General features: G+C 37.7%; 1 protein-coding gene, 1 non-coding gene and 1 pseudogene across 2 annotated transcripts; 1 reads left to right on the top strand and 2 right to left on the bottom strand.

The window, feature by feature from the left end:
* Nucleotides 1-798: 798 nt before the first annotated feature.
* LOC143608591 (scarecrow-like transcription factor PAT1 pseudogene) lies at nucleotides 799-17,989 on the bottom strand (annotated as a pseudogene).
* Nucleotides 16,190-16,262, bottom strand: TRNAF-GAA (transfer RNA phenylalanine (anticodon GAA)). Its single transcript has one exon. It is a non-coding gene; the product is annotated as a tRNA-Phe (tRNA).
* Nucleotides 17,990-20,023: 2,034 nt separating the features above from the next.
* On the top strand, nucleotides 20,024-22,181 carry LOC143608556 (RNA pseudouridine synthase 1-like). Its single transcript, XM_077083570.1, has 2 exons — nucleotides 20,024-20,243; nucleotides 21,278-22,181. The coding sequence occupies exons 1-2, from the start codon at nucleotides 20,024-20,026 to the stop codon at nucleotides 21,910-21,912; spliced, it is 855 nt and encodes a 284-aa protein (XP_076939685.1). The 3' UTR covers nucleotides 21,913-22,181.
* The last annotated feature ends 4,462 nt before the right edge of the window (nucleotides 22,182-26,643 follow it).

The following is a 26,643-nucleotide window of genomic DNA, read 5'->3' as shown; positions in this document are numbered from 1 at the left end:
TTCAATAAAAATAGTTTACATTATTTAGTTTGTAAGGATTAAAGGGCATAACTTTCAGGCTCGAGCTGGGTACGTAAATTTTCAGGGCCAACCCTGTGTATTGGTTTTTATTAATTTCAACTATCATCTTTTGGTCACTGCCGGTCCCAAGTCTCAACTAACGAGTTGACTGCTGACGGTCCCAAATTTTAATGTATTTATTCACAACAGTTCACGACTATCCAAATCGTAACGGGGTTACTTGCAGGCCGTCGGAAAAAACGTTTTTGACCTGAAAAGACACATTTTTGCCGGAAAACTCAACCAGAACATGACCAACACCACCAACTGACTCACCACCAACCAACCGCCACCACTTGAGCACCACCAACCGATTGTGACGATGACTCTAGAGTTCCGGTAACCTCAATTATTAGAGGCTTTTACTAGAAAAAAAGTTCCTAAAAATCCAATCTAAAGTTACAAAGATATTTTGAATTAAAATGTTCAGTTTTACAGAAAAAAATGTGAGTTTTCCGGAAAAAAAATGTTTTTCTGACGACCTGCAACTAACCACTTAGACTTCTATTGGTCGCATACCGTTGGGAACAAATAAGATAAAATATGAGATCGTTATCAGCCAATTCGTTAGTTGAAACCGACAACGACCAAAAGATGATAGTTATTATTAATAAAAACCAATACGCCAAAAATCAAACATTTATTATCAACAACTTGCATATTATACAACTTTTAACAAGAACAAAATATGTTATCCTCATCATCTAATCTTACAAACATTCTTGATCTACACTTGATTTATTTCCAAGCACAAGAAGCAACCAAATTGCGATTCATCCAACCGAGAAACAAAGCCCCGTCTCATTCTTCAAGTCTATACTTATGAGAATAATTCTCGAGCAACGATTTAATAGTGTTGTTCACAAGTGAACTCAAAGGGTACGGTGTGAAACCCGCCATGGTGAATCTTGATCTCCATTTCCCTAAAAGTTCATGTCTTTCAACTCGCTCGGCTCCTTCACACGCTATAATGTTGACTATATCGCGTGCAAGACAATGTTGTTCGACGTTGACTCGTTGTTGATCATTCCTAGGTAATGTCACGTCGATTGATTCAAATATAGCCGTGTAGTAGTTTAGTGTTTCTTGAAATCTATGAAAGAAAGGTGCGGTATTGCCATTCGACTCTTGTTCAACGAGTGTAACGACTTTTAGAGATAAACTTTTCACGAGTCTTAAAAGTCTGTCTCTATGATTTTGAGGGTGTACACTCTCGTCGGGCATATGATGAAGCATGAACGCGAAATATCCTTAACTATTTTTAAATCATATCTATTTTGTCTATAAACTTTTGTTCATTAAACAACGCTTGTTTTCTTATAATTTATAACGGGTTTGGAAAATTATACTTTTTATAACGGTGTTTTACATTTAATTTATTCAACGGTTAGCTTTCACACTGTTGTAAGTTTTCTTTTTAACCGGTGTTAGTATACATTCTGTAGTAGTGTATGAAACACAAAACTTGAAAAAGAGTTAGCGTTTGCCCAAGGTGGTAACCGTCCAAAACCGGGTTTGCCTGAGCATCGGTTCGGGTCAATAGTGACTTTGACTTGGACTTAGAAGATTTAAGATGCTACATAGTGGCGATAAAGCAAATGAAAGCAACTCTTGAGGTTGTGTGCACGGTTGAAAAAGAAAGACAAGAGGTGTGACACCCGGTAATTTTCCATATACTTTAATCTTTATAATTGATCAAAATTACGTGTTATTTATATAATTTATATGAGGTATAAACCATAGTATACTTGAAATGTGGACGAGAACAGTCGTTATGCCTATAGGATTGTATAAAGTGCCGATGAGAACGGCTATATGATGAAGATAGCCCAGTAATAGTTTAGAGGTGACAAATATATCAAGCTAAATATATATCTATGATCCAATATAAGGGGTAATGGTAAGACCATGCCCAGTAATGTCCTAATTCCCTAATTAGGACCAAAACGCCATAAACATTTACATAATGGAATATAGTCGCCGAACCGGCCAAATCAATGATACATTATACAGTGAGACGATCAAGATATGAAACTATGAAGGAATTAAAGGTATACTAGTCAAAATAATATGAAGTTAATAATTTAAACAATCCATGAAGGATTACAATATGGAGCACTATTTAACCGAATATAACTCCGGGCTAAATTTAAATATACATCATACCGGGAACCGAAATAAATACCGGGTTCCATACCATCTATAATACCTTATAGGTGACCAAATAAATTAAGAGAAGCTCATAATACCCAAGTTCAATATAAATTCCATAACTTGTTTACTCGATGATCAACTCGTCCTAACAACTATCCACTTAAGACCCGAACCAAGATTGAACTTAGCACTACATTTGGACAATCAATATATTTATTAAATGACCATAATACCCTCCCTTTGCAGCCCAAAGCCGAACCCCAACTTTTCCCCATTCGGTTTTGTGATCAAGTATTAACACTAGAAATTGCCATGTATCATTCCACATATAATCATCCATCCATAAATCATACATACATCATGTTAGGGAACACAATGATGCTACAAAGTCAAGATCAAATCTCCTAAACATCCCCTATGGCCGCCCCCTATATTTTACAATATAAACCATGCTTTGACTACTCCATTCCACTTGATCTTGAAAGATGACATCCCCTAGATTTAAGGGATTATGTTTCACCTCTCCCACTTGATATATTCCAGACTTTTTGGATCAAGAAGCACCGTTTACAAACACAAGAACACAATCCCTTCCTCCCTGTTCCTCTCTCGGCCGAAGAACAGCAGCAGGCCACCAAACGGCCGCCTCTTTGCAACCCGTTTTCTCTATAATTCTGCTCTTAACATCTTGAACCCTATATATCGTTGGAAAGCTAGAAGAAATCCTTAAACCGTGGTAGAAAGCCTTGAACGGATCTCTGCCCGGAAAACTCGGTAAGAAGCCTTGAACCTTCAAAGGTCACTACTGGAAACTGCATTTTCCAGCAGTACCCCCCTCTCTTCTTTTGTTCATATCTCACAAACCACTTGGTATTTTTGGGTGATTCTTGTTTAGGAATTCAAGGAAACTCGCAAGGATCACGAACCACCTTTTGAACGTCCATTTCCGGCTTCGTTTCAGCACTAGGTGAGCCAAAACGTGAATTGTAACAGTTTATAGTGGCTGGAAAATCATAAATTCTGTCCAGCCACGGTCTCATCATTTTACTTGACCCTAATCCACCTATTTCATGTTATTTGAACATAATGTAGACTCTTAACATCGTGGTTAACGTCAAGGAACTTGGATCTCGTCTTAAATCGCTCAAAAACCGACATTCCCAAGGTACTAATGCCATAAAATGTTTAGTAGAAAAACATGGACTAAGCCTAAGATACGTATACATAATGAGGTGATTAGACATAAACATAAACTTGAAGTGTGTTGAAATGACATATAATTAAGGATAAATCATGTTAAGTAAAAGATATAAAGGATTTAAAGGGTGTTTAAGGAAGGTTAAGGTTAATAGAACACCTAGTTAAGGTAAAAATAATCTTGAGTAGTAAAACCCACTTTTAAATAAACAAAATGATATAAATGTAAAGATGGAATTTTGGTTATGTTAAACTTTAAAAAAGGGTATAACTAACGTATTAAAAACCGTATCGAGTTTGTCATAAAAGTAAAAATAATAATAGTAATAATAATAATAATAATAATAATAAAAAAAATAGGAACACTAGTAATAAAAAAATGAAAGTATAAATGAAAGTGAACCTTAAACATAAAGTGCAACCCTTGCACCAAAACATGGAAATAAATATAACGACAATGGTACGGGTAAAAATCCAAGGTACACGTATATTCCTATATACGCAAATGAAAATACCCATGTATAATGTTATAAAAACAAAGGATGTGTATAAGAGTTATAAAAGTAAAAGATAACTATATGTTACGAAGACGAAAATACTAATAATACTTATCATATACATGAAGAAATGATATATACAATTAATACACATATATTCCTATATATGTGCCACAAGTATAAATATAAAATACGGGTTTTTGTGATGGACATTGCGAGTAACTGGAAGGGTGGAGGTGCCGGTAGTCGGGACGTCCTGTCTAGGCTGGTAACTGAATATATCATAGATGGGCCCGTTACCTACCTGGGGACTAACGATGAGAGCTCCAAAACCTATTAGGCTAAAGCATGTCACGAACGTCATGATTACCGACGAATAATTTGTATCGAGCATTCCCTAATGCTCGGAGGATATATATATAAAGAGGATATAACGGATATACATAACAAGTATAAGACGTTGTCTAACGTCCGTATCGCTAATGTATAAAAAGTATACATATATACCGTCACCTCATAAGTATGTATCGGGCTAAGTATTAATAGTTATATATTATGTACTGAAGTGCATACGTATACGATATAATACAGGAAACTCGCCGAGTATAACGGAACATTATTCCTCATTTAAGGTGAGTCTCACAGCCCCTATTTTCACTATTTTCACTATGTTTTAAACTGTTTTCGGGGCGAGGGACACGTGTTTAAATATGTTTTATCATGGTGTATATCTTGATTTACAATGTGCGTGTACATGAGATATTTGGCGCGCTCATGGTACATAAAGTCCCCGGTATATATTGTAACCATAAACTATAGGCAACTATAGCCGAGGAACTCTACGGGTAGTACTACTGGTCTGACCAACCCACTTGTAAGTGGTCGCGCCACTTTATAAGACGGGTGCTTAGTTTTCCGATTTATTTATTCCCTCGTGGACTCGTGGGATGTTATGTGGGGCTTTATGGTGTATATATATAGTCAATGAATGGTTACGAACTCATGTATTCACGTTACACTGCAAGTCATGGATACTGCATTCATGACGTTATGAGAATTATATTATAAAGCATTTTATCGAGTCACAAAACTTGTGAACTCACTCAGTTTATACTGATTAAATTATTTTACGTGTCTTTCAGGTATTTAGCTACGTGGAGAGGTCACGGTGTCTCACTACGGTTTTATGTTTAACTATGGAAATTTCATGTATGAGGATTTTATATTTTGGAGTTTTCACGGTTATATCTCCCTTCGGCAGGACATAACTGTGAAATCTCAATATGTTATATGTAAACCTTTTTATGGATATTTTTGTAAAACTTATATTATGAATGAAATCCTCATGTATTTTATCATATAGTTGTTGCTTAACCGCGCTCTCGAAAACCTTTCATGAGTCGCACACCGGTTGTTTCCGCCTATGGACCGGGTGTGACAGACTGGTATCAGAGCCAAGGTTATAGCGAACTAGGATTCAACCCTGAGTCTAGGCTATAACCCCTTAGATTCCCTCATGAAAACGTATTTCACGCATGACATGTTTTCAAAACTTGCATTACACGAGTGTGCACGTGTCTTCACGACACCTTTATCGCAACTAATGGTCTAGTATAGGAATGACCAAAATAAGGGAAAAAAAAGCGATATTATCACTAATTAAACCTTAATCCTTTCAGCGATGGCCTTCCCGAACAATGATCCATATCATGGCCTAGCCATCACTGACTCCGACTCCGGCTCTGACTCTAACACTGATAGCAGCAGTGTCCATATGAGCGACGTTGTTCCAATTCCTGATGATCCTATAGAGATCTCCGATGACGAGCCTACCGAGTTAATCAGGCTCGATGAGGACGACAAGGTAACTTATGACGACGACGACCTTGAGGAGATGGAGGAGCTGGCTGCAGTGCCCTCCGAGGAGATACGAGCCGCCGGGCTGAAAAGGTATGCCACGGACTCCGACGATGAGGTGCCCCGGACTATACATGAGGTAGGCGAGTCCTCACGCCCCCAAGGGCGCTACCTCCGATGATACAGAGGTCCCCATACCACCGACCGCAGCAGCCGCCGAGGCTGAGAGAAAGGCCCTTGAGGAATGGCTCATGGATTGGGAGAAGAGGGTCGAGGTGTTTATGGAGAGCGTGAAAGGCAAGGCCTGTGAGACCAGTCTCCGCCTTGATAACCACTATGACTTGATCTCGGACGCAAGGATGAGAGTGCTAAAGTTGGAGCATATGGTAAGAGATGCATTGCACTTAGCTGATGTGGGAGCGAGGCGGGCCACTGCCGCCGAACGAAGGGTGATGAAATTGGAAAATGAGGTTAAGACAATTCAAGCCTTTTTGGGAGACGTGTTTCCACCACCGCCACCACCGATGCCATGAAGCGACTATAGACTAGTATTAGCGGGTAGTAATCATATGTATGGGAAGTAATATATTACGGACTACGATCCGATCTTTTGGCAAAACGCTTGTATGTTGTAGGAGTTTGTAGTAGACTTAAACATAAACTTATGTAATCAAATCTTTTGATGTAATGAAGTTATGTTTATGATATATGAGTATGAGTATACGATGTGGTATAATGAGATGTAATAATAAAATCTATGTATGCGAGTATATGATTAATAAGTATGACTATAAGCAAATATATGGGTGTGAATGTAATAAGTATCGAACCCTACAACTACTTACATACAAGCGTGATGCCAATACTAACCGATCCTTCTTAATCTCAACTTGAAGGAAAATGCCAAGGAGAAGGAACGACAGTTTACCTAATACACCTGCGCAATTACAAGAAGTCATAGCGCAAGCGATAGCCGCCTACGAAGCCAGTAGGGGCGACTCAAGTCAAGAACGAAGGAATTCCGCAAACACTGAAAATGTAGCTCCAGAGACTGGCGGTGAGGAACGAGGATGTTCCTACAAAACTTTCATGACATGCAAACCGTGGTCCTTTAAGGGAACGGAAGGAGCCATAGGAGTTATCCGTTGGATCGAGAAGACAGAATCTGTGATAGCAATCAGTGGATGCACAGAAAAACAGAAAGTGTTGTACGTGACATGTATGTTTCAAGATGAAGCCCTATCATGGTGGAATTTACAAGTACAAACCCTAGGCCGAGACGTGGCCTATGGTAAGACCTGGAAAGAGTTAAAGGAGATGATGGAAAAGAAATATTGCCCAAGGACTGAGATGCAGAAGTTGGAAAATGAGTTCTGGACGCTCACCATGAAGGGAGCCGACATCACAGCATATAACACGCGATTTCACGAGCTATGCCGAATAGTTCCTCATATGGCCACCACTGAAGAAAAGAGAGTTGAAAGGTACATCTGGGGATTAGCAACAGTTATCAGGGGACCAATCACGGCCACTAGGCCTGCGACCATGGCCGAGGCTGTTGAACTAGGTCTGAGTCTGACAGAAGATGCAGTACGAGCTGGCACCCTAGGAAAGCCAACTCAGAAGGAAGCAAGCCAACCATTCTCCCAACGCGGCAACAGCCGCCATAACAATCACAAGAGGAGCTGGGCCTCTCGTAATCAAGGGGTCAAGTTCCAAAGAACCCCCTGTCAAGAAACAAGAAACTGTGAAAGTGTATGCCGCCCAGACCACGGATCAACCACGGAAGACGTATAGCGGGTCAAACCCGTGGTGTGACAAATGCAAGTATTATCATGTTGGTGACTGCTCAAGTATTGTGTGTAAGCATTGTCACAAGAGAGGGCATGTGGAAGCTAAGTGTAGAATTAAGAATGGTGCAGTAGTTGTGAAGCAAGAACCGGGGAAAACGACACCACGAGCTTGTTATGGGTGCGGAAATACGGGTCATTTTATCAAGAACTGTCCGCAGATGAAGAATATAGCTCAAGCTAGGGCTTTTGTTATCGGGGCGGGTGAAGCTAAGGAAGACCCAAATGTCGTCACTGGTATGTTCCTACTTAACAACCACTATGCGTCTGTGCTATTTGATACTGGTGCGGATTTAAGTTTTATATCCACTGAATTTAAAGACCTACTTGGTTTAGCACCTAGTAAATTAGCAACGCCCTATACTATAGAATTAGCTAATGGCAAACAGTTACGATCAGACGATATAGTGGAAAGTTGCGTACTAGTGATGGGAGAACATGAATTTAACGTAGATCTGTTGCCGATAGATTTAGGAAGTTTTGATGTCGTTTTAGGCATGGATTGGTTAGCAAAGAACCATGCTGAAGTTAATTGTTATGACAAGCAAATCCGCATACCCTTGGCAAGTGGTGAAACGCTGACTATTCAAGGAGAAAGACCTGGCACTGTGATGAAGTTAATTTCGTGTATGAAAGCACGAAAGTGCTTGCGAAAGAAGTGTCAAGCTTTCTTAGCCCACGTGGTGGAGAAGAAGGATGAAGAAAGGAAGATAGAAAGTATACCTATAGTAAGAGATTTCCCCGATGTCTTTCCAGAAGATCTACCAGGGTTACCACCTCAAAGACAAGTGGAGTTTCGAATCGATCTAGTACCAGGAGCTGCACCAGTAGCGCGAGCACCTTATCGATTAGCTCCCTCGGAAATGCGAGAACTATCGAATCAATTACAGGAGCTACTAGACAAGGGTTTCATACGCCCGAGCTACTCACCTTGGGGAGCCCCGGTACTATTTGTCAAGAAGAAAGACGGTTCGTTCCGTATGTGTATTGATTACAGGGAACTTAACAAACTGACCATCAAAAATCGGTAACCTTTACCGAGGATCGATGATTTGTTTGACCAATTATAGGGATCTAGTTTCTATTCCAAGATAGATCTACGATCCGGGTACCATCAGCTGAAGATACACGAGGACGATGTACCAAAGACTGCGTTCCGAACGAGGTATGGTCATTATGAATTTCTAGTCATGCCTTTTGGGCTAACGAACGCACCTGCCGTGTTCATGGACTTAATGAATCGAGTGTGCAAACCTTACCTTGACAAGTTCGTGATAGTGTTTATAGATGACATATTAATCTATTCCCGAACCGAAGAAGAGCATGAGCAACACCTTCGATTGATTTTAGAATTGTTGAGAAAGGAGAAGTTGTATGCAAAGTTTTCAAAGTGTGATTTTTGGCTAAGAGAAGTACACTTTTTAGGCCATGTCGTCAACGAGAAGGGAATTCATGTTGACCCTTCAAAAGTAGAGGCCATTAAAAACTGGGAAGTGCCGAAGACGCCGACGGAAATACGACAATTTTTAGGTCTGGCAGGCTACTATCGACGGTTTATTGAAAATTTCTCGAAGATAGCACAACCCCTTACTGCGCTCACACAGAAAGATAAGTCGTTTAATTGGGGAGATAAACAAGAAAAGGCGTTCCAGTTGCTAAAACAGAAACTTTGCAGTGCACCTATTCTAGCCTTACCAGAAGGGATGGATGACTTCGTAGTTTATTGCGATGCTTCGCATCAAGGACTTGGTTGTGTCCTTATGCAAAGAAATCAAGTCATCGCGTATGCGTCACGACAACTCAAAGTGCACGAGAAAAATTACACCACTCACGATTTGGAATTGGGCGCAGTGGTGTTTGCACTTAAGATATGGCGTCATTACTTATACGGCACCCATTGCACAATCTACACCGATCATAAAAGCCTACAACATATATTTGATCAAAAAGAATTAAACATGAGGCAACGACGGTGGGTTGAATTATTGAATGATTATGATTGTGTAATCAAGTACCACCCTGGAAAGGCGAACGTTGTAGCAGACGCTTTAAGCAGGAAAGAAAGGGTGAAGACATCACGTGTTAAAGTCTTAGGGCTAACTATAAGTACGAACCTCACCACCCTTATCCACGAAGCCCAACGAGAAGCTTTGAAGCCTGATAATATCAAAGACGAGGGTCTCCGTGGTATGGTTGACAACTTAGAATCCAAAGAAGACGGTACCCTGTACTTTGTCAACCGAATATGGGTTCCTCTCAAGGGAGGATTACGTGAAAGAATACTTGATGAAGCCCACAAGACGAAGTATTCCGTGCACCCTGGTGCAGATAAAATGTATAAAGATGTAAAGGGATACTATTGGTGGCCTAATCTTAAGGGTGATATAGCAAATTATGTGGGAAAATGTTTAACTTGCGCAAAAGTCAAAGCGGAATATCAGAAACCATCCGGATTATTACAACAGCCCGAGATTCCCATGTGGAAATGGGAACAAATCTCGATGGATTTCATTACGAAGTTACCTAGGACTCCAGGTGGTTATGACACCATATGGGTGATAGTCGACCGGCTAACCAAATCCGCGCATTTCTTAGCTATCAAAGAAACGGATAAGATGGAGCGGTTAGCTAGGTTATATATAAAAGAGATCGTGTCAAGACATGGAGTCCCAGTCTCGATTATTTCCGACCGCGACAGTCGATTTACGTCTCATTTTTGGAAGTCGTTACAAAAAGCTTTGGGCACGCGATTAGATATGAGTACCGCTTACCATCCCCAGACTGACGGCCAAAGCGAGCGAACTATACAAACATTGGAAGATATGCTAAGAGCGTGTGCAATTGATTTTGGTGGTAGCTGGGATGTTCACCTTCCTTTGGTGGAATTTTCATATAATAATAGCTACCACACGAGCATAAAGGCTGCACCGTTCGAAGCTTTGTATGGTCGTAAGTGTAGGTCGCCCTTGTGCTGGGCGGAAATAGGCGATAGACAAATGACGGGTCCCGAACTAATTCAAGAAACTACTGACAAGATATTTCAAATAAAAGAACGACTGAAAACGGCCCGCGATCGACAGAAAAGTTATGCGGATGTGAGACGCAAGCCTTTGGAATTCCAAGTGGGAGATAAAGTTCTTTTAAAGGTCTCGCCATGGAAAGGAGTTCCGAGGTTTGGAAAGCGGGGCAAGCTCAGCCCAAGATATACCGGACCATTTGAGATCCTGGAAAGAATAGGTCCCGTGGCCTATAAGTTGAAGCTACCTGAAGAACTTAGCGGGGTACATGACACATTCCATGTGTCGAACCTTAAAAAGTGTCTATCCGATGAATCTTTAGTCGTACCCCTAGACGAAGTACATATTGACGAACAATTACATTTTGTTGAAGAACCGATAGCCGTTACCGACTGGAAAGAACAAAAACTACGAAGAAGTCGGATTAAGTTAGTGAAGGTACAGTGGAAATCTGAAAGAGGACCCGAGTTTACCTGGGAAAGAGAAGATCAAATTCGAAAGAAGTACCCACACCTCTTCCCGGACCCAACTATAACAGTTAACTAACAACAAATTTCGGGACGAAATTCTTCCAACAGGGGGAGAATGTGACACCTGGTAATTTTCCATATACTTTAATCTTTATAATTGATCAAAATTACGTGTTATTTATATAATTTATATGAGGTATAAACCATAGTATACTTGAAATGTGGACGAGAACAGTCGTTATGCCTATAGGATTGTATAAAGTGCCGATGAGAACGGCTATATGATGAAGATAGCCCAGTAATAGTTTAGAGGTGACAAATATATCAAGCTAAATATATATCTATGATCCAATATAAGGGGTAATGGTAAGACCATGCCCAGTAATGTCCTAATTCCCTAATTAAGACCAAAACGCCATAAACATTTACATAATGGAATATAGTCGCCGAACCGGCCAAATCAATGATACATTATACAGTGAGACGATCAAGATATGAAACTATGAAGGAATTAAAGGTATACTAGTCAAAATAATATGAAGTTAATAATTTAAACAATCCATGAAGGATTACAATATGGAGCACTATTTAACCGAATATAACTCCGGGCTAAATTTAAATATACATCATACCGGGAACCGAAATAAATACCGGGTTCCATACCATCTATAATACCTTATAGGTGACCAAATAAATTAAGAGAAGCTCATAATACCCAAGTTCAATATAAATTCCATAACTTGTTTACTCGATGATCAACTCGTCCTAACAACTATCCACTTAAGACCCGAACCAAGATTGAGCTTAGCACTACATTTGGACAATCAATATATTTATTAAATGACCATAATACCCTCCCTTTGCAGCCCAAAGCCGAACCCCAACTTTTCCCCATTCGGTTTTGTGATCAAGTATTAACACTAGAAATTGCCATGTATCATTCCACATATAATCATCCATCCATAAATCATACATACATCATGTTAGGGAACACAATGATGCTACAAAGTCAAGATCAAATCTCCTAAACATCCCCTATGGCCGCCCCCTATATTTTACAATATAAACCATGCTTTGACTACTCCATTCCACTTGATCTTGAAAGATGACATCCCCTAGATTTAAGGGATTATGTTTCACCTCTCCCACTTGATATATTCCAGACTTTTTGGATCAAGAAGCACCGTTTACAAACACAAGAACACAATCCCTTCCTCCCTGTTCCTCTCTCGGCCGAAGAACAGCAGCAGGCCACCAAACGGCCGCCTCTTTGCAACCCGTTTTCTCTATAATTCTGCTCTTAACATCTTGAACCCTATATATCGTTGGAAAGCTAGAAGAAATCCTTAAACCGTGGTAGAAAGCCTTGAACGGATCTCTGCCCGGAAAACTCGGTAAGAAGCCTTGAACCTTCAAAGGTCACTACTGGAAACTGCATTTTCCAGCAGTACCCCCCTCTCTTCTTTTGTTCATATCTCACAAACCACTTGGTATTTTTGGGTGATTCTTGTTTAGGAATTCAAGGAAACTCGCAAGGATCACGAACCACCTTTTGAACGTCCATTTCCGGCTTCGTTTCAGCACTAGGTGAGCCAAAACGTGAATTGTAACAGTTTATAGTGGCTGGAAAATCATAAATTCTGTCCAGCCACGGTCTCATCATTTTACTTGACCCTAATCCACCTATTTCATGTTATTTGAACATAATGTAGACTCTTAACATCGTGGTTAACGTCAAGGAACTTGGATCTCGTCTTAAATCGCTCAAAAACCGACATTCCCAAGGTACTAATGCCATAAAATGTTTAGTAGAAAAACATGGACTAAGCCTAAGATACGTATACATAATGAGGTGATTAGACATAAACATAAACTTGAAGTGTGTTGAAATGACATATAATTAAGGATAAATCATGTTAAGTAAAAGATATAAAGGATTTAAAGGGTGTTTAAGGAAGGTTAAGGTTAATAGAACACCTAGTTAAGGTAAAAATGATCTTGAGTAGTAAAACTCACTTTTAAATAAACAAGATGATATAAATGTAAAGATGGAATTTTGGTTATGTTAAACTTTAAAAAAGGGTATAACTAACGTATTAAAAACCGTATCGAGTTTGTCATAAAAGTAAAAATAATAATAGTAATAATAATAATAATAATAATAAAAATAGGAACACTAGTAATAAAAAAATGAAAGTATAAATGAAAGTGAACCTTAAACATAAAGTGCAACCCTTGCACCAAAACATGGAAATAAATATAACGACAATGGTACGGGTAAAAATCCAAGGTACACGTATATTCCTATATACGCAAATGAAAATACCCATGTATAATGTTATAAAAACAAAGGATGTGTATAAGAGTTATAAAAGTAAAAGATAACTATATGTTACGAAGACGAAAATACTAATAATACTTATCATATACATGAAGAAATGATATATACAATTAATACACATATATTCCTATATATGTGCCACAAGTATAAATATAAAATACGGGTTTTTGTGATGGACATTGCGAGTAACTGGAAGGGTGGAGGTGCCGGTAGTCGGGACGTCCTGTCTAGGCTGGTAACTGAATATATCATAGATGGGCCCGTTACCTACCTGGGGACTAACGATGAGAGCTCCAAAACCTATTAGGCTAAAGCATGTCACGAACGTCATGATTACCGACGAATAATTTGTATCGAGCATTCCCTAATGCTCGGAGGATATATATATATAAAGAGGATATAACGGATATACATAACAAGTATAAGACGTTGTCTAACGTCCGTATCGCTAATGTATAAAAAGTATACATATATACCGTCACCTCATAAGTATGTATCGGGCTAAGTATTAATAGTTATATATTATGTACTGAAGTGCATACGTATACGATATAATACAGGAAACTCGCCGAGTATAACGGAACATTATTCCTCATTTAAGGTGAGTCTCACAGCCCCTATTTTCACTATTTTCACTATGTTTTAAACTGTTTTCGGGGCGAGGGACACGTGTTTAAATATGTTTTATCATGGTGTATATCTTGATTTACAATGTGCGTGTACATGAGATATTTGGCGCGCTCATGGTACATAAAGTCCCCGGTATATATTGTAACCATAAACTATAGGCAACTATAGCCGAGGAACTCTACGGGTAGTACTACTGGTCTGACCAACCCACTCGTAAGTGGTCGCGCCACTTTATAAGACGGGTGCTTAGTTTTCCGATTTATTTATTCCCTCGTGGACTCGTGGGATGTTATGTGGGGCTTTATGGTGTATATATATAGTCAAGGAATGGTTACGAACTCATGTATTCACGTTACACTGCAAGTCATGGATACTGCATTCATGACGTTATGAGAATTATATTATAAAGCATTTTATCGAGTCACAAAACTTGTGAACTCACTCAGTTTATACTGATTAAATTATTTTACGTGTCTTTCAGGTATTTAGCTACGTGGAGAGGTCACGGTGTCTCACTACGGTTTTATGTTTAACTATGGAAATTTCATGTATGAGGATTTTATATTTTGGAGTTTTCACGGTTATATCTCCCTTCGGCAGGACATAACTGTGAAATCTCAATATGTTATATGTAAACCTTTTTATGGATATTTTTGTAAAACTTATATTATGAATGAAATCCTCATGTATTTTATCATATAGTTGTTGCTTAACCGCGCTCTCGAAAACCTTTCATGAGTCGCACACCGGTTGTTTCCGCCTATGGACCGGGTGTGACAAGAGGAGTTAAAATGAAACCAACTCTTGAGGTTGGTTTTTCACGAGTTTATGTATGTGTGGCAACGCAAGGTGTCAAAAAAAAACTTGTAAATTTTTTAAATTAACGTTGTTAGTTGTTATTATTACTATCGTTATTATTTATCGATGAGATAGATATGTTATTACTATCTTTTTACTAGATCGATGATTTAAAATCATATTTTAAGTAACAAAGTGTTAGGTCCATACTTTTGTGTTATATTTTAAGTTATATGTTATTAGGTTTACACTTTTCTAGTATTTCTTGCTACTTTTACTCTTGGATGAACATGATTCAACATAAACATTAGTATAAAGTAAGTAAGTTATATATATAGGTATGATTAAGCTTACTATAGAGGATTATGTATATGATGAAGCTAAAGAAAGAAGATCCTGAGCCATAACACCAACTTGAAGCCCTCGTTCACCTTAGTTACTAAGAACTGAACATAATATAAACGTGCAGCTCTTGTTTCTGCGCTGTTTTGCCATGGAGGGCCAAAATCTTGTCCAAATCGAGTGAAATAAGTTGGAGATTTTAAGGGTGAAGCAGGAGCTTCATCTCCAAAAGAAAAATCATTATTTGGGGATGTAGGGAGAGAATGGTTGTGTTTGTGCAAGAGTGAATGCATAAGGGGCTTGGTATTTATAACAAAGGCTGAATCCGTGTGAAGGCTTTTAAGATGGATGGTTTGGATCAATTTTGGATGATCTAAGGGCTGTTAATGATGGTTGGACAAGTGATATCACACACTCAGACCCATTGTGTGTGATTTGTGTTTCTTTCACTCTCATAGATGGAGATAGCGATGGTTCAAGAGTAAAAGAAGAATGGTGCGGGTTTAATTTTAAGTGTAAGGAAAAGAATCTTCCCTTGTTATGATAATAACTTTCATCCTCCAATCATTCACTTGGAAGTTTACTTGTAAAGAAGATATCACCTTCAAACGATTAGGTTTAAAATAACGCTTGAAAATCGACTCATTAGAATTTGGGGTTTATAACAACACAACAATACTAGAACATCTACTAAAACACAATTAACCGATATACAACCCATCGTTGTATTTTAACAAGATCGATCATGAACTATAACACAGGGACAAAAGCTGAACAAGCACAAGTGTAATTTGCAACATATATTGACTCTATTGCGATTGATTCTTAATGATAAAATCAAATAAGATAAAGTATAAGGTTTAGTGAGGAGATTATTATTTTACAATTTTACTAAACAATAAACAATATATGAAATACACAGCTTTAGGATGTTCATATCATAAATCAAGAATGTAAAAAAAATGAGATTAAAATTTGCGGTGAACGTGGATCGAACACGTGACCTTCAGATCTTCAGTCTGACGCTCTCCCAACTGAGCTATCCCCGCAACAGTTACTATACTGTTAAGATATATTTATTTCCCCAATATACGAAAAGGTTATATTTTTTGTTCGTCAAATGACTCAAATCCATTTTGTTAATCACCAATTACATTATTTGATTTGATTATTTTATCTTATAGTTTATTTTCTTTCTAACTAATGTTAAAATACAGTCTCATTTTTCTTTTATATAATTTTGAGTATGCATTGTATTTTTACAATATTTTGATTATTAAAGTACTGAATGAATACAAGTATACAACGTATTTTATGAAAATTAATATCAGATTATATACAAAAGTAGGGACAGGTTAACATAACAATTGAACTTTTCATGTGAAACATACCAAGTAAGTTTAAAATCCACAGCAATGGCATTTTGGTAAATAAGAGTTTAGCGTAATTACACTATAACTCAAGAAACAAGTAGTGTAACTTTAATTATACTATATAATTTACAAGTAGAGTAATTTAATTACACTACTTGTTTCGTGAGTTATAGTGTAATTACGCTATAGTCTTATTAACCAAAATGTCAATGCGTGAAACTTTCATTTAATTTATACAATTCAAATGGGAAATCAACTTTGTATTAGATCCAAATCCTATAAAAGTAAACACATAATAACAATATCATTAAATTTATAATGAAAACATTTGATCTCAAAGTATATATCAAATAGTTTGGAAGGTAGTGAAAATAGTACAACCCTATTTTTTTTTCCAACAAATCCAATTTATATGGTATGCAGAAAAACGAGTATAAACCTTATCTACTTGATGTGGACCCTAAGAACAAATGGAATTGATTCATGCTACTTTCTATATTATGGGTCCTATTGTCATATACTCTTGGTATCAATAAATGGGACCAATAGTTACTTTTAATTTCATTTTACCACAATAAAAATGTTAGATGAATAAAGAAACCAAAAACATTTAGTAGACTTATTAAATCAAATATCTAATCATTCACACTTGGTAAACCAAAATGAAATTGAAAGTACACGCGTAGAAACAAAGACGTTACAACAACCAGACAAGGAGAAAATAACAAATTAAACCCGAATAAAAATTATTCGATCTAATCTAACTACCCTCATTCTAAAGATACACATTAATCGTTATATATAGATCAAAATTTTCCACCCAATATCCTTTTTAAAATATGAAATACTCGAGTTGTGTTATACTAAAGGCGTTATCTACGGTTCGTCCTAAAGTTACCTTCTTGTACGTAAATTCTTGGAAAGTTCTATGCAGCAATTCCTGTAATATTATTCAATAAATTAGTTAACTTTGCAAATCTTGAAACTATTCCTGAAAATAATCTTGAAAAACATTCTTGAAATTAAGAAATTAATTATAATAATAGACAAGCATACTGTCTATTTGCAATGCTATAGTTTCCAACATCTTCTGAATTGTTTAGCCCATAACTAAATGAGCTTGGGCCTGGACCGTCTAGATCAGTAGGTGAAGACTGCCAAGTCGGGTCACCGTACATCGAACTTCCATGGTACAAGTCACTATAAGAACCTTCTATATTGGGCCCATTCTGGGCAAGTGCGAGCCCAAATTTGTTTTTCGGACCTCCTATTGGCCCAATACTTGCACCATTATTATAGTCCGAAGAGCCCATTTCACCTTGAGTGAGTGCAAGAGATGGGCCCAAATACTCCAAGCCCACTACTTCCTGAACCCAAATACCCACCCGGGTTCGTGAACCCATTATTGGCCCACACGTTTTGGATGGATGACCCAATAAACGACTTGTTTCTAACACTTAGATTAGACCCAATGGGCGTAATGTACTTATTTGAGCTCCCACCAAATTGCGGGCCAAAACCCGCCCATACCCAATATTATTAGATGTGGTTCCAAGCGAACTTGGCCCGGAATAGGGCTCAAAGTTCAAACCCAACCCGTAACCTGACGACCCAAACGAAGAAAACCCAGATCACCCCGCACCAATTGGACTAACCCGACTATCAGCCCGAAATCCATAACCTCCATTCGTGCTCATGCTAGCGAATAACGGGTTTGGTCAGGTTAGCCCGTATTTAACCCCAACCAACAAGCCCCGGTTAGGTGAAGGTGATACCTCTTTTGGCACGGCCCGCCTAACCTCAACCATTTTACCATTAAGTTCATGAAAAGTCTCAAGTAAAACCCGACCTACTTCTTCTTCTGAGTCAAATGTTATAAACCCGAAACCACTCGGCCTTTGAGTGTTGTGATCATACATTATTAGAATAGATAGATAGATGGGTTGAGATGCTTGTTAACTTTGTCTAATAAATTATTAATTGTGTTTTACAAAACAAGTAATTTAGCAACGAATGGTAACTATAAGTTTGACAAAAAAAGTCAACTCTAACATATTTGCTTTGCCCAACCACTTTTTGATAACAAGGCAGAAAGCCCCTACTTAACATTCATTAGTTTCGAATGAAGAGTGCTTTGACGCACCTACTCCTATCAAAAAGAGAGACTTTACTAAACAAGAAAAGCCCCTTCTATCTTCTTAGTAAAGTGCTAGCGCGCGCCCTGCAATTAAACTCAAGTTTCGCGTTATTGATACGACAACCTTACATTAAAAAGGGTCAAAATGCGCTCAAATACTTAATTTTGACTACAAAATTCAGGCACTTTAAACTTCTCCGCAACAATAAATACAGCCCATCTCGATCACATTAAAAGCAACAACTATAAATTTTGTTGATTAATTAAATGAATATAATAAATAACATATAGTTGGTCCTATTTACTTAATGCATGCATACTTACAAACGTAGGGAGCGTTGTAGAAGGTTGCTTGGCCTGAAATGGCAGATGCGAGAGATGCGATCAAGATAAGAACCCGCGGTGTCATAACCCATTTGGAGTGTATATTTTGGAGACCTTGAATTTGGAATAATAACCGACCCGTTCAGTAAGACACCGCCACATCAGGTTTGTTCTGTTTTTCGTTTGCTCGAGTTCATAAATCACATACACCCTAAATGAATTCGATTTCATGAATTAGTTGAACCGGTGGCATTGTATATGATGGACGAAAGAACATAAAGAAAGATAAAAAATATCGTTATAGTCTAGACCTATTGATTCAATGATTCATTGGCTGTCCTGTAATTGCATGTTAGTGGTCAATTGCTACTGAAAATAGAGTTTTATTCAAATTGATGTTTGAACCTTTAACCTTGATTATAAGCACCGCTCATTTTTTGAAACACAATTAAAGCAACTTTATGTTATATTTAATGATTTATGAAAAACAAATTGATGGCTAAAGATTATGTTAACCAATTTCTAAAAAATCTGAGTATGTTGACCAAACTGGTCAAACCACATTGGTATAAATTTTCTAGGATATTGGTTCTTGATTTTAAGTTTTTTTTTTAAGTTTTTGGAACAAATTTAAAGCAACTTTATGTTAGATTTAAGGATTTATGGGAAACAAATTGATGGTTAAAGATTATTTTAACTAATTTCTAAAATTTCCGAGCGTGTTGACCAAACTGTTCAAACCACATTGGTATAAATTTTATAGGATATTAATAGTTTTAAACAAAACTACTCGCTCAAACGAGTCAAAAGATGATCAAAGTGTTTGGTTAGACTGATCATACCTTTTTTTGTGTGAAAACACGAGCATATAAAAAAGGTTGTGTGTTCTTTTAAGACATGAACGACCTGTTCAAAAACGTAAACGAACATAAACAAAATGTAACCAGTCAACATAACATGACATCTTCCTTCCTTGATGGACTACTACCCGGTGCCAGTGTCCCCACCGCTACCTCTGATATCTAAAGACATCGAGCTTCGCAGAGCCTTGTCTGCTTCTTCCAAATCCAGCCTCTTTTCTCTGCGTAGATGCGATGTCATTCACGAAGACGATTGGCTTATTGCCTTCAACAAACCCCCCGGGGTTTACTGCGAGGCTTTTTTGGCTTCTGTACCCACTCTACTCAATCACTCACGTCAACTTTTCTATTATTCTCATTTATATCGGTTCGGTTAGCTTCGGTTAATAACCAGTATCAAAATTTTGCTTAAGAATACATGAAATGAAGGTATAAATATATGAAATTGAGATATTATTACATGAAATGGAGATATAAATACATAAAAATGATAGTATTAAACTATTAATACGTATAATACATGAAATAGAGGGAAAAATGCTTCAAAATACTAAAAAATGAAGAGTTCGGTTCGGTTAATTTCGGTTTTCGGTTATACCGGTTCGGTTTTCGGTTCGGGTTCGGTTTCGGTTAACGATTCGGTTATTGCTCACCACTAATATAGTTTTTGCATTTGGGTTTTCATCTCAATTTAGGGCAAACAGGGCTCGCTTAGTCAGTGGCGAAGCTAGGACTAAGACACTAGGGGGCGGACTCAAAATGTATACAAAATTTCACAAACAAAGGGGGTGGACTTAAATTTTCGGCCAAAAACGGCTAAATTTACACTACGTATAGAAAATTTTGGGTGAAAACGGCTAAATTTTACACTACGTGTAAAACATTTCGGCCGAAAAAGGCTAAATTTTACACTACGTATATAAATTTTCGGTCTAAAACGGCTAAATTTTACACTACGTATATAAAATTTCGGTCGAAAACGGTTTCAATTTTACACCACGTATAAAAAGTTTCAGCGGAAAACGGCTAAATTTATAATACGTATAGAAAATTTTGGCCGAAAACGGCTAAATTTTACACTACGTATAAAGCATCTTAGCTGAAAACGGCTAAATTTTACACTAATTATATAAAACTTCGGTCGAAAACGGCTAAATTTTCACTACGTATAAAACATTTCGGACGAAAACTGGTAAATTTACACAATTTACCACTGCCGCGTAAAAAAACGGGGGGGGGGGGGGGGGGGGGGGGGCACTTAGTAATATTGTTTTTATATTTTATTTCTGACCACCCGTAGTTGTTTACTTTGAGTCTGATTGAAATAAATAGACTGATGCTTTGTGTTTATTGTCTGTATGTATCTACAGAGTCAAAGAAGACAGAGTTCCATCTTGCAAATAGACTCGACCGGGATACAAGTGGTGTGATATTAGTCACGAAATCACATAAAGTGGCTGCAAAGCTCGTTAAAGCGTTCACAGATCACAAAGTGAGAAAAATGTACATTGCTAGTTGTGTCGGGCAGGCTCCAAAGTGGAAAAAGATCAACATAAAGTCGGGTCATGGTCGGTCAAAGTTTGGAGCTTGGCGCGTGTATGCCTCAAAAGACGTCGGTAGGACGTTACCGGGTGGATCTTCAGTTAAACACATGGAAACTTCATTTGAAGTAATAACAGTCAACAGTGAGAGAGGTAACCAAGAGGCCGGTGAATTGGATTTTGTGGTTGAGGACAAATCGTCGGTTGAGTTTGTGGGAAATAAGGTTGCGGTTTTGGTTAGGGCGTATCCTAGAAGTGGAAGGACGCATCAGATTCGGTTACATTGTCAGTATCTAGGGATTTCGGTAACGGGAGATGTGAAATATGAGGGTGTTTGTGAATGGAATGGGACGGTTTATGATGGGCATCTACTTCATGCTGAGAGTTTGTATTTTGAGCATCCTGTGACGGGTTCTTGTGTCGTCATTAATGCGCCGTTGCCTTTATGGGCTACCCAAGGTTAATGCTGTCATCGGCTTCTGTCAGGTCGGTTTTTGAGAAATTAAATTGTGGATTCAAAGGCATTTATTTTTCGTGTTGTCAAATGTTTAATTGTTTTTCACCTTCTTGAGTAGCAATAAGCGATGCTAGGTCTTTCGTATAGAGAGTTTTTCCTTCTCCTCGGAGCCATGGAGGCTCCCATAGGCATTCTTCGATTCAATTGATGCTACGATGAATTAATGGAATTAAAATACATTTTATAGCGAATTGTCTTAGGGTACTATATACGTGCACTTTTTTTATACTAGTTTGATTTCTGTTTATTTGTCAAATGTAACATACTTAATCTAAGATTTATAATTAACTTTATTATAATCCATCCATCCCATTAAAGGTGTCTATATTTCTTTTTTTTTTATTTTTCTCATTACTAATGCCCACTTTCATAAGCGACCCGTTCGAGGGAAAAAGGCTTATTATTATAATCATAAAACAAAGACACCAAATGTAAATTCCGGTAGTGATTTGGGCACATGATTAATAGTTTACCATAAGCCCACATCATTTTGAGCAGAAACTCGCGACCTGAGCTTGTTACATTTTCAACTAAAGATATGTAAACCAACAATTATGACTAACAAAAATTAAAGTACACAAGATGTTGCAGTAATAGTTTCCTTTTCCTCCCTCTTTATAATATGAAATTATTATTGAGTATTGATTGCTTTTTATTTAATAATCACTTTCAATCGTGGGCTAGCCAACCTTTACGACATGCAGGTGGTGTAAATTGGTTTGTGGTGACATAGCTACAACCGTGGCCGGATATGCAGCTTCTTTCAGAAGGAACATATATGCTTAAAACCAAGCATCCAACCCGCAAACAAAACTACCTAAATGACGAGATTGATTGCCCGCTGTAAGTAAATAGTGTTTTTTCTGTACCCGCAGTTTTGTGGAAATGCTGGAAGCCATGATCTTTCTCTTTCTGTTGAAACACTAGCAGCTCTTAGAAAGTTGACTAAAGAAGGTTTGACCGACAACATATTTGTAGAGGTGGTCAAATGGGCCGCCAGTCGGGTGGGTTGAGTAACAGGTTTGGGTCAGGTTGACTTGACTTGTATGCAATGTTTTCATAACTGGACCGGCCGAACAACTTTGGTCAAAAATTAACGGGTCGGACTGGAAAAATGATTTTTCAAAAAAAAATTTATTTTTTTTCATAAAAAACCGGTTCAAGCGTCTGGTCCGGTCTCAACAACACTGCCTGTAAACACTATTTTGTCAAAATTCTAAGAGTTCTTTTTTAACTAATCTTTTACACGAAAAACACAAATTGGCCCATTCATAAGAAAAATGCCCTGAAATTGCCACCTTAAACATGTGTATCCTATCTTTTGCTTAATTGAAAGAATATAAAAGCGATATGAGTGCATTAACAAACGGAAGTCACTGGACATGTAGTTTTCTTGTTTTTTTTTAATAGTTCATTTTGTACAACAACACTATGGATTCATTTGAAGAAAAGGAAAATGATTACATTATTTTGTCATATAGTTTATTTTCTTTCTAAAGAATACAGCTTCATTTTTCTTTTATAGTTTATATAATATAATCTTTTTTATAGTTTTGAGTATACAATGTATAATTACAATATTTTGATATCAGTCTTATCATAGATTTAGTTATCCAGTATAGATTAAAATACTGAATGAATACAACGTGGTTTATAATATCAAATTATATACAAAAGTAGGGGCCGATTAACACAAAAATTGAATTTTTCATGTGAAATGTACCAAGTTTAAAATTCATGCAGTAGCATTTTAGTAAAAAAGGCCATAGCATAATTGAGTTATACTATTATAGTGTAATTACGCTATTGTCTTATTTATCAAAATACCAACGCGGCAATAACAAGTTAAAGCCGAATAAAAATTATTCGATCTAATCTAACTACCCTCATTCAAAAGATGCACATCAATCGTTAGATAAATCAAAATTTGGCACAAAATATCCTTTATAAAATATGAAATATTCGAGTTGCATTATACTAAAGAGGGTTTTCTATGGTTCTTCCTAAAGTTACCTTCTTGTATGTAATCCTTGAAAAGTTCTATGTAGCAATTCCTATAATATTATTCAAGAATTAGTTAAGTTTGCAAATCTTGAAACCATTCTTGGAAATAATCTTGAAATTGAAATTAAGAAATTAATTATAACAATAGACAGCATACCCCTATTTCCCTATTTGTTTGTCTATTTGCAATGCAATAGCTTCCAACATCTCCCGAAATTGTCTAGTCCATAACTAAATGACTAAATAAGCCCGGGTATGGAACGTCTAGATCACTAGATGAAGACTATCAAGTCGGCTCACCATACATCGAACTTCCATGGCACAAGTCTATATAAGAAGAACCTTCTATATTGGGGTCATTTCGGGCAAGTGCAGGCCGAAGTTGTTTTTTGGACCTCCTATCGGCCCAATACTTGCACCATTATTAAAGTTTGAAGAGCACATTCCATGTTGAGTAGGTACTAGATTTGGACCCTGTAACATCACGGAAAATATCGAGCCAAAAATGTCAATTTTCAAAGTTAAGGGACCAATTCTATCAATTTCTAAACTGTAAGTGCTAAAATGAAAATTCTGATTTTCCTAACCCATCGCGCTACGCGATGGATCAGAAGAGAGCCCCATCGCGTACCGCGATGGGGTATCTGACACGCCGTGACACGTGTGCCACGTGGCACACGGTGGCAACATCTGTCACCATATGGCAACACGTCTCGCCACGTGGCGCGGCGCCTGCCACGTGGAAGGCCTACACATTGACTCAGCAAGCCTACATCGCGGTACGCGATGGGCTTGCCAAGGGACCCATCGCGTACCGCGATGGGGTCCAAAATCTGCTTATAAATAGAGGGCTACGGGTTTGATCCATTCACACCTCAAAAACACACACATTACTCTCTCTCTCTCTCTCTAACTTCTATCTAAACCTCGAAAAGCGTGTCCTCGATCTACCTCGTTTTGCGTACCTGATCCCTCAATTTACATACCACTTCCCGACAACATTCCAATCAAGAAGGAGGTGCTGCCCTGACGTCCCGACAATCATCTCGAAGTACGTGCCGTGAAGAGTTGGCGTCTCGATAAGCGTGTCAAGGGATTGATCAAGCGGTTGTTAATAAGGGAAATAGAGTCGAAGTGCTGCCCGAGTGAATAGGGTTTATTGAGCCGACAAAGGTAGGCATAATGCCCGAATAAAATAATAATAAAATATTATAAGGGCTTAATACCCCAAGTCGAAGTTATTCTCGATAAACAAAGAAATATATAACAAAGAAAATAAATAAAGAAAAATAAAATATATATGTGAGTATATATATGTATATGATTAATCTTTGTTATAAAATATATTATTTAAGTATAATGAGTATACTTAAGTAATAAAGAAAGAAATACGTTTATTAAAGAAGAAGAAACATAGGGTTTTTATAAATAAACTAAAGGTTTATAAAGATTACTTTTTAACTAAAGATTTTAAAGTATAAAGAGATAATGAATTAAAGGTTCATCGAGATAAATAAGACTAAAGGTCTTAAGCCGGATCGTGTATCCGACTAACAAAAGTTATACTCGTACTATAGGTGCGAGATAGCGAAGGAAAGACTCACGGACGGTGTTGGAAGCCGATCCCATTGAAAATGTGAATACGCTCCACTTTTACAAACTTGTTTTCAAACAAACAAACGTGTTATGTGTAAAACTTTACATGAGACTAAGTGTCTCTAAAAACATTGTAAATAAGAGTATAAGCCTAGCCCTCAGGCTGTGGTATACGTTTGTCTGGATCCTCGGTGGGCACATCGCACCACGCTTGGTCACGACCTCCAGCCACGATGGGCCGGACCTAAGTTATGTCCAAGTGAGACTGGCCATGTGTATATTTATGGTACCTAAGTTATGTCGAAACGCTGCGGTATTTTGCTGAGGTGACCTAGTGTAGAGACTCGAGTTTATGATGATTGTTTAACTTGATTATTCCTAAGCCAAGATGGGCCGAGACTTACGTGGTCTCGAAGGGTGATTAAGTAAAAGAAAATATTTTAGCGTCAGCATATTCACCAGCATTCGTTTCTGACGTATTTTATCACATTTTGCAGGTAATCAAGATTAGAGCTTGTGAAGACGAAGAAGCTAAAGAATCTGATGGCTCGGATAATTTTGTTTAAATATTAATATAATGGTTTTGTAAAATTTATAAACAAGTAAAACTAAACGAGACTTTCGTCTCATCTTTTGTATTGTAAATATTTATAATATCGATCATTAAGTTTTTATAAGTCTTCCGCTATAAACCGCTACTCTGTTTTAATTACAAATATAATACCAACTAGTGTTTACACTCCTAGGCCCGAAATGGGGGTGTGACAGACCCCAATTGTACCCGTTTCCAAATACTCCAAGCCCACCACTTCCTGAACCCAAATTCCCACCCGGATTCAGGAATCTGTTATTGCCCCCACACGTTTTGGGTTGATTACCCGATAAACGACTCGTTTCTAACACTTAGATTAGACCCAATGGGCGTAATGTACTTATTTGAGTTCCCACCAACTTGCTGGCCCAAAACTCGCTCATTCCCAATATTATTAGATGTGGTTCCAAGCGAACCTGGGCCAAAATAGGGCTCAAAGTTCAGACCCAACCCGTAACCTGACGACCCAAACGAAGAAAACCCAGA

The sequence above is a fragment of the Bidens hawaiensis genome, unplaced genomic scaffold (genome assembly GCF_021521415.1).
Source record: "Bidens hawaiensis isolate Kalapana, Puna unplaced genomic scaffold, B.hawaiensis_p1.1 tig00419396_1, whole genome shotgun sequence".
NCBI lineage: Eukaryota > Viridiplantae > Streptophyta > Magnoliopsida > Asterales > Asteraceae > Bidens > Bidens hawaiensis.
This window is presented reverse-complemented; position numbering and strand designations above follow the sequence as displayed.

What these genes read in the sequence shown, in the direction of transcription:
- LOC143608556 (XM_077083570.1), top strand. Translation starts at nt 20,024, where the DNA reads ATGGACTACTACCCGGTGCCAGTGTCCCCACCGCTACCTCTGATATCT. An exon ending in CACTCTACTCAATCACTCAC is followed by an intron (nt 20,244 to 21,277) that starts GTCAACTTTTCT and finishes ATGTATCTACAG; the next exon opens with AGTCAAAGAAGACAGAGTTC.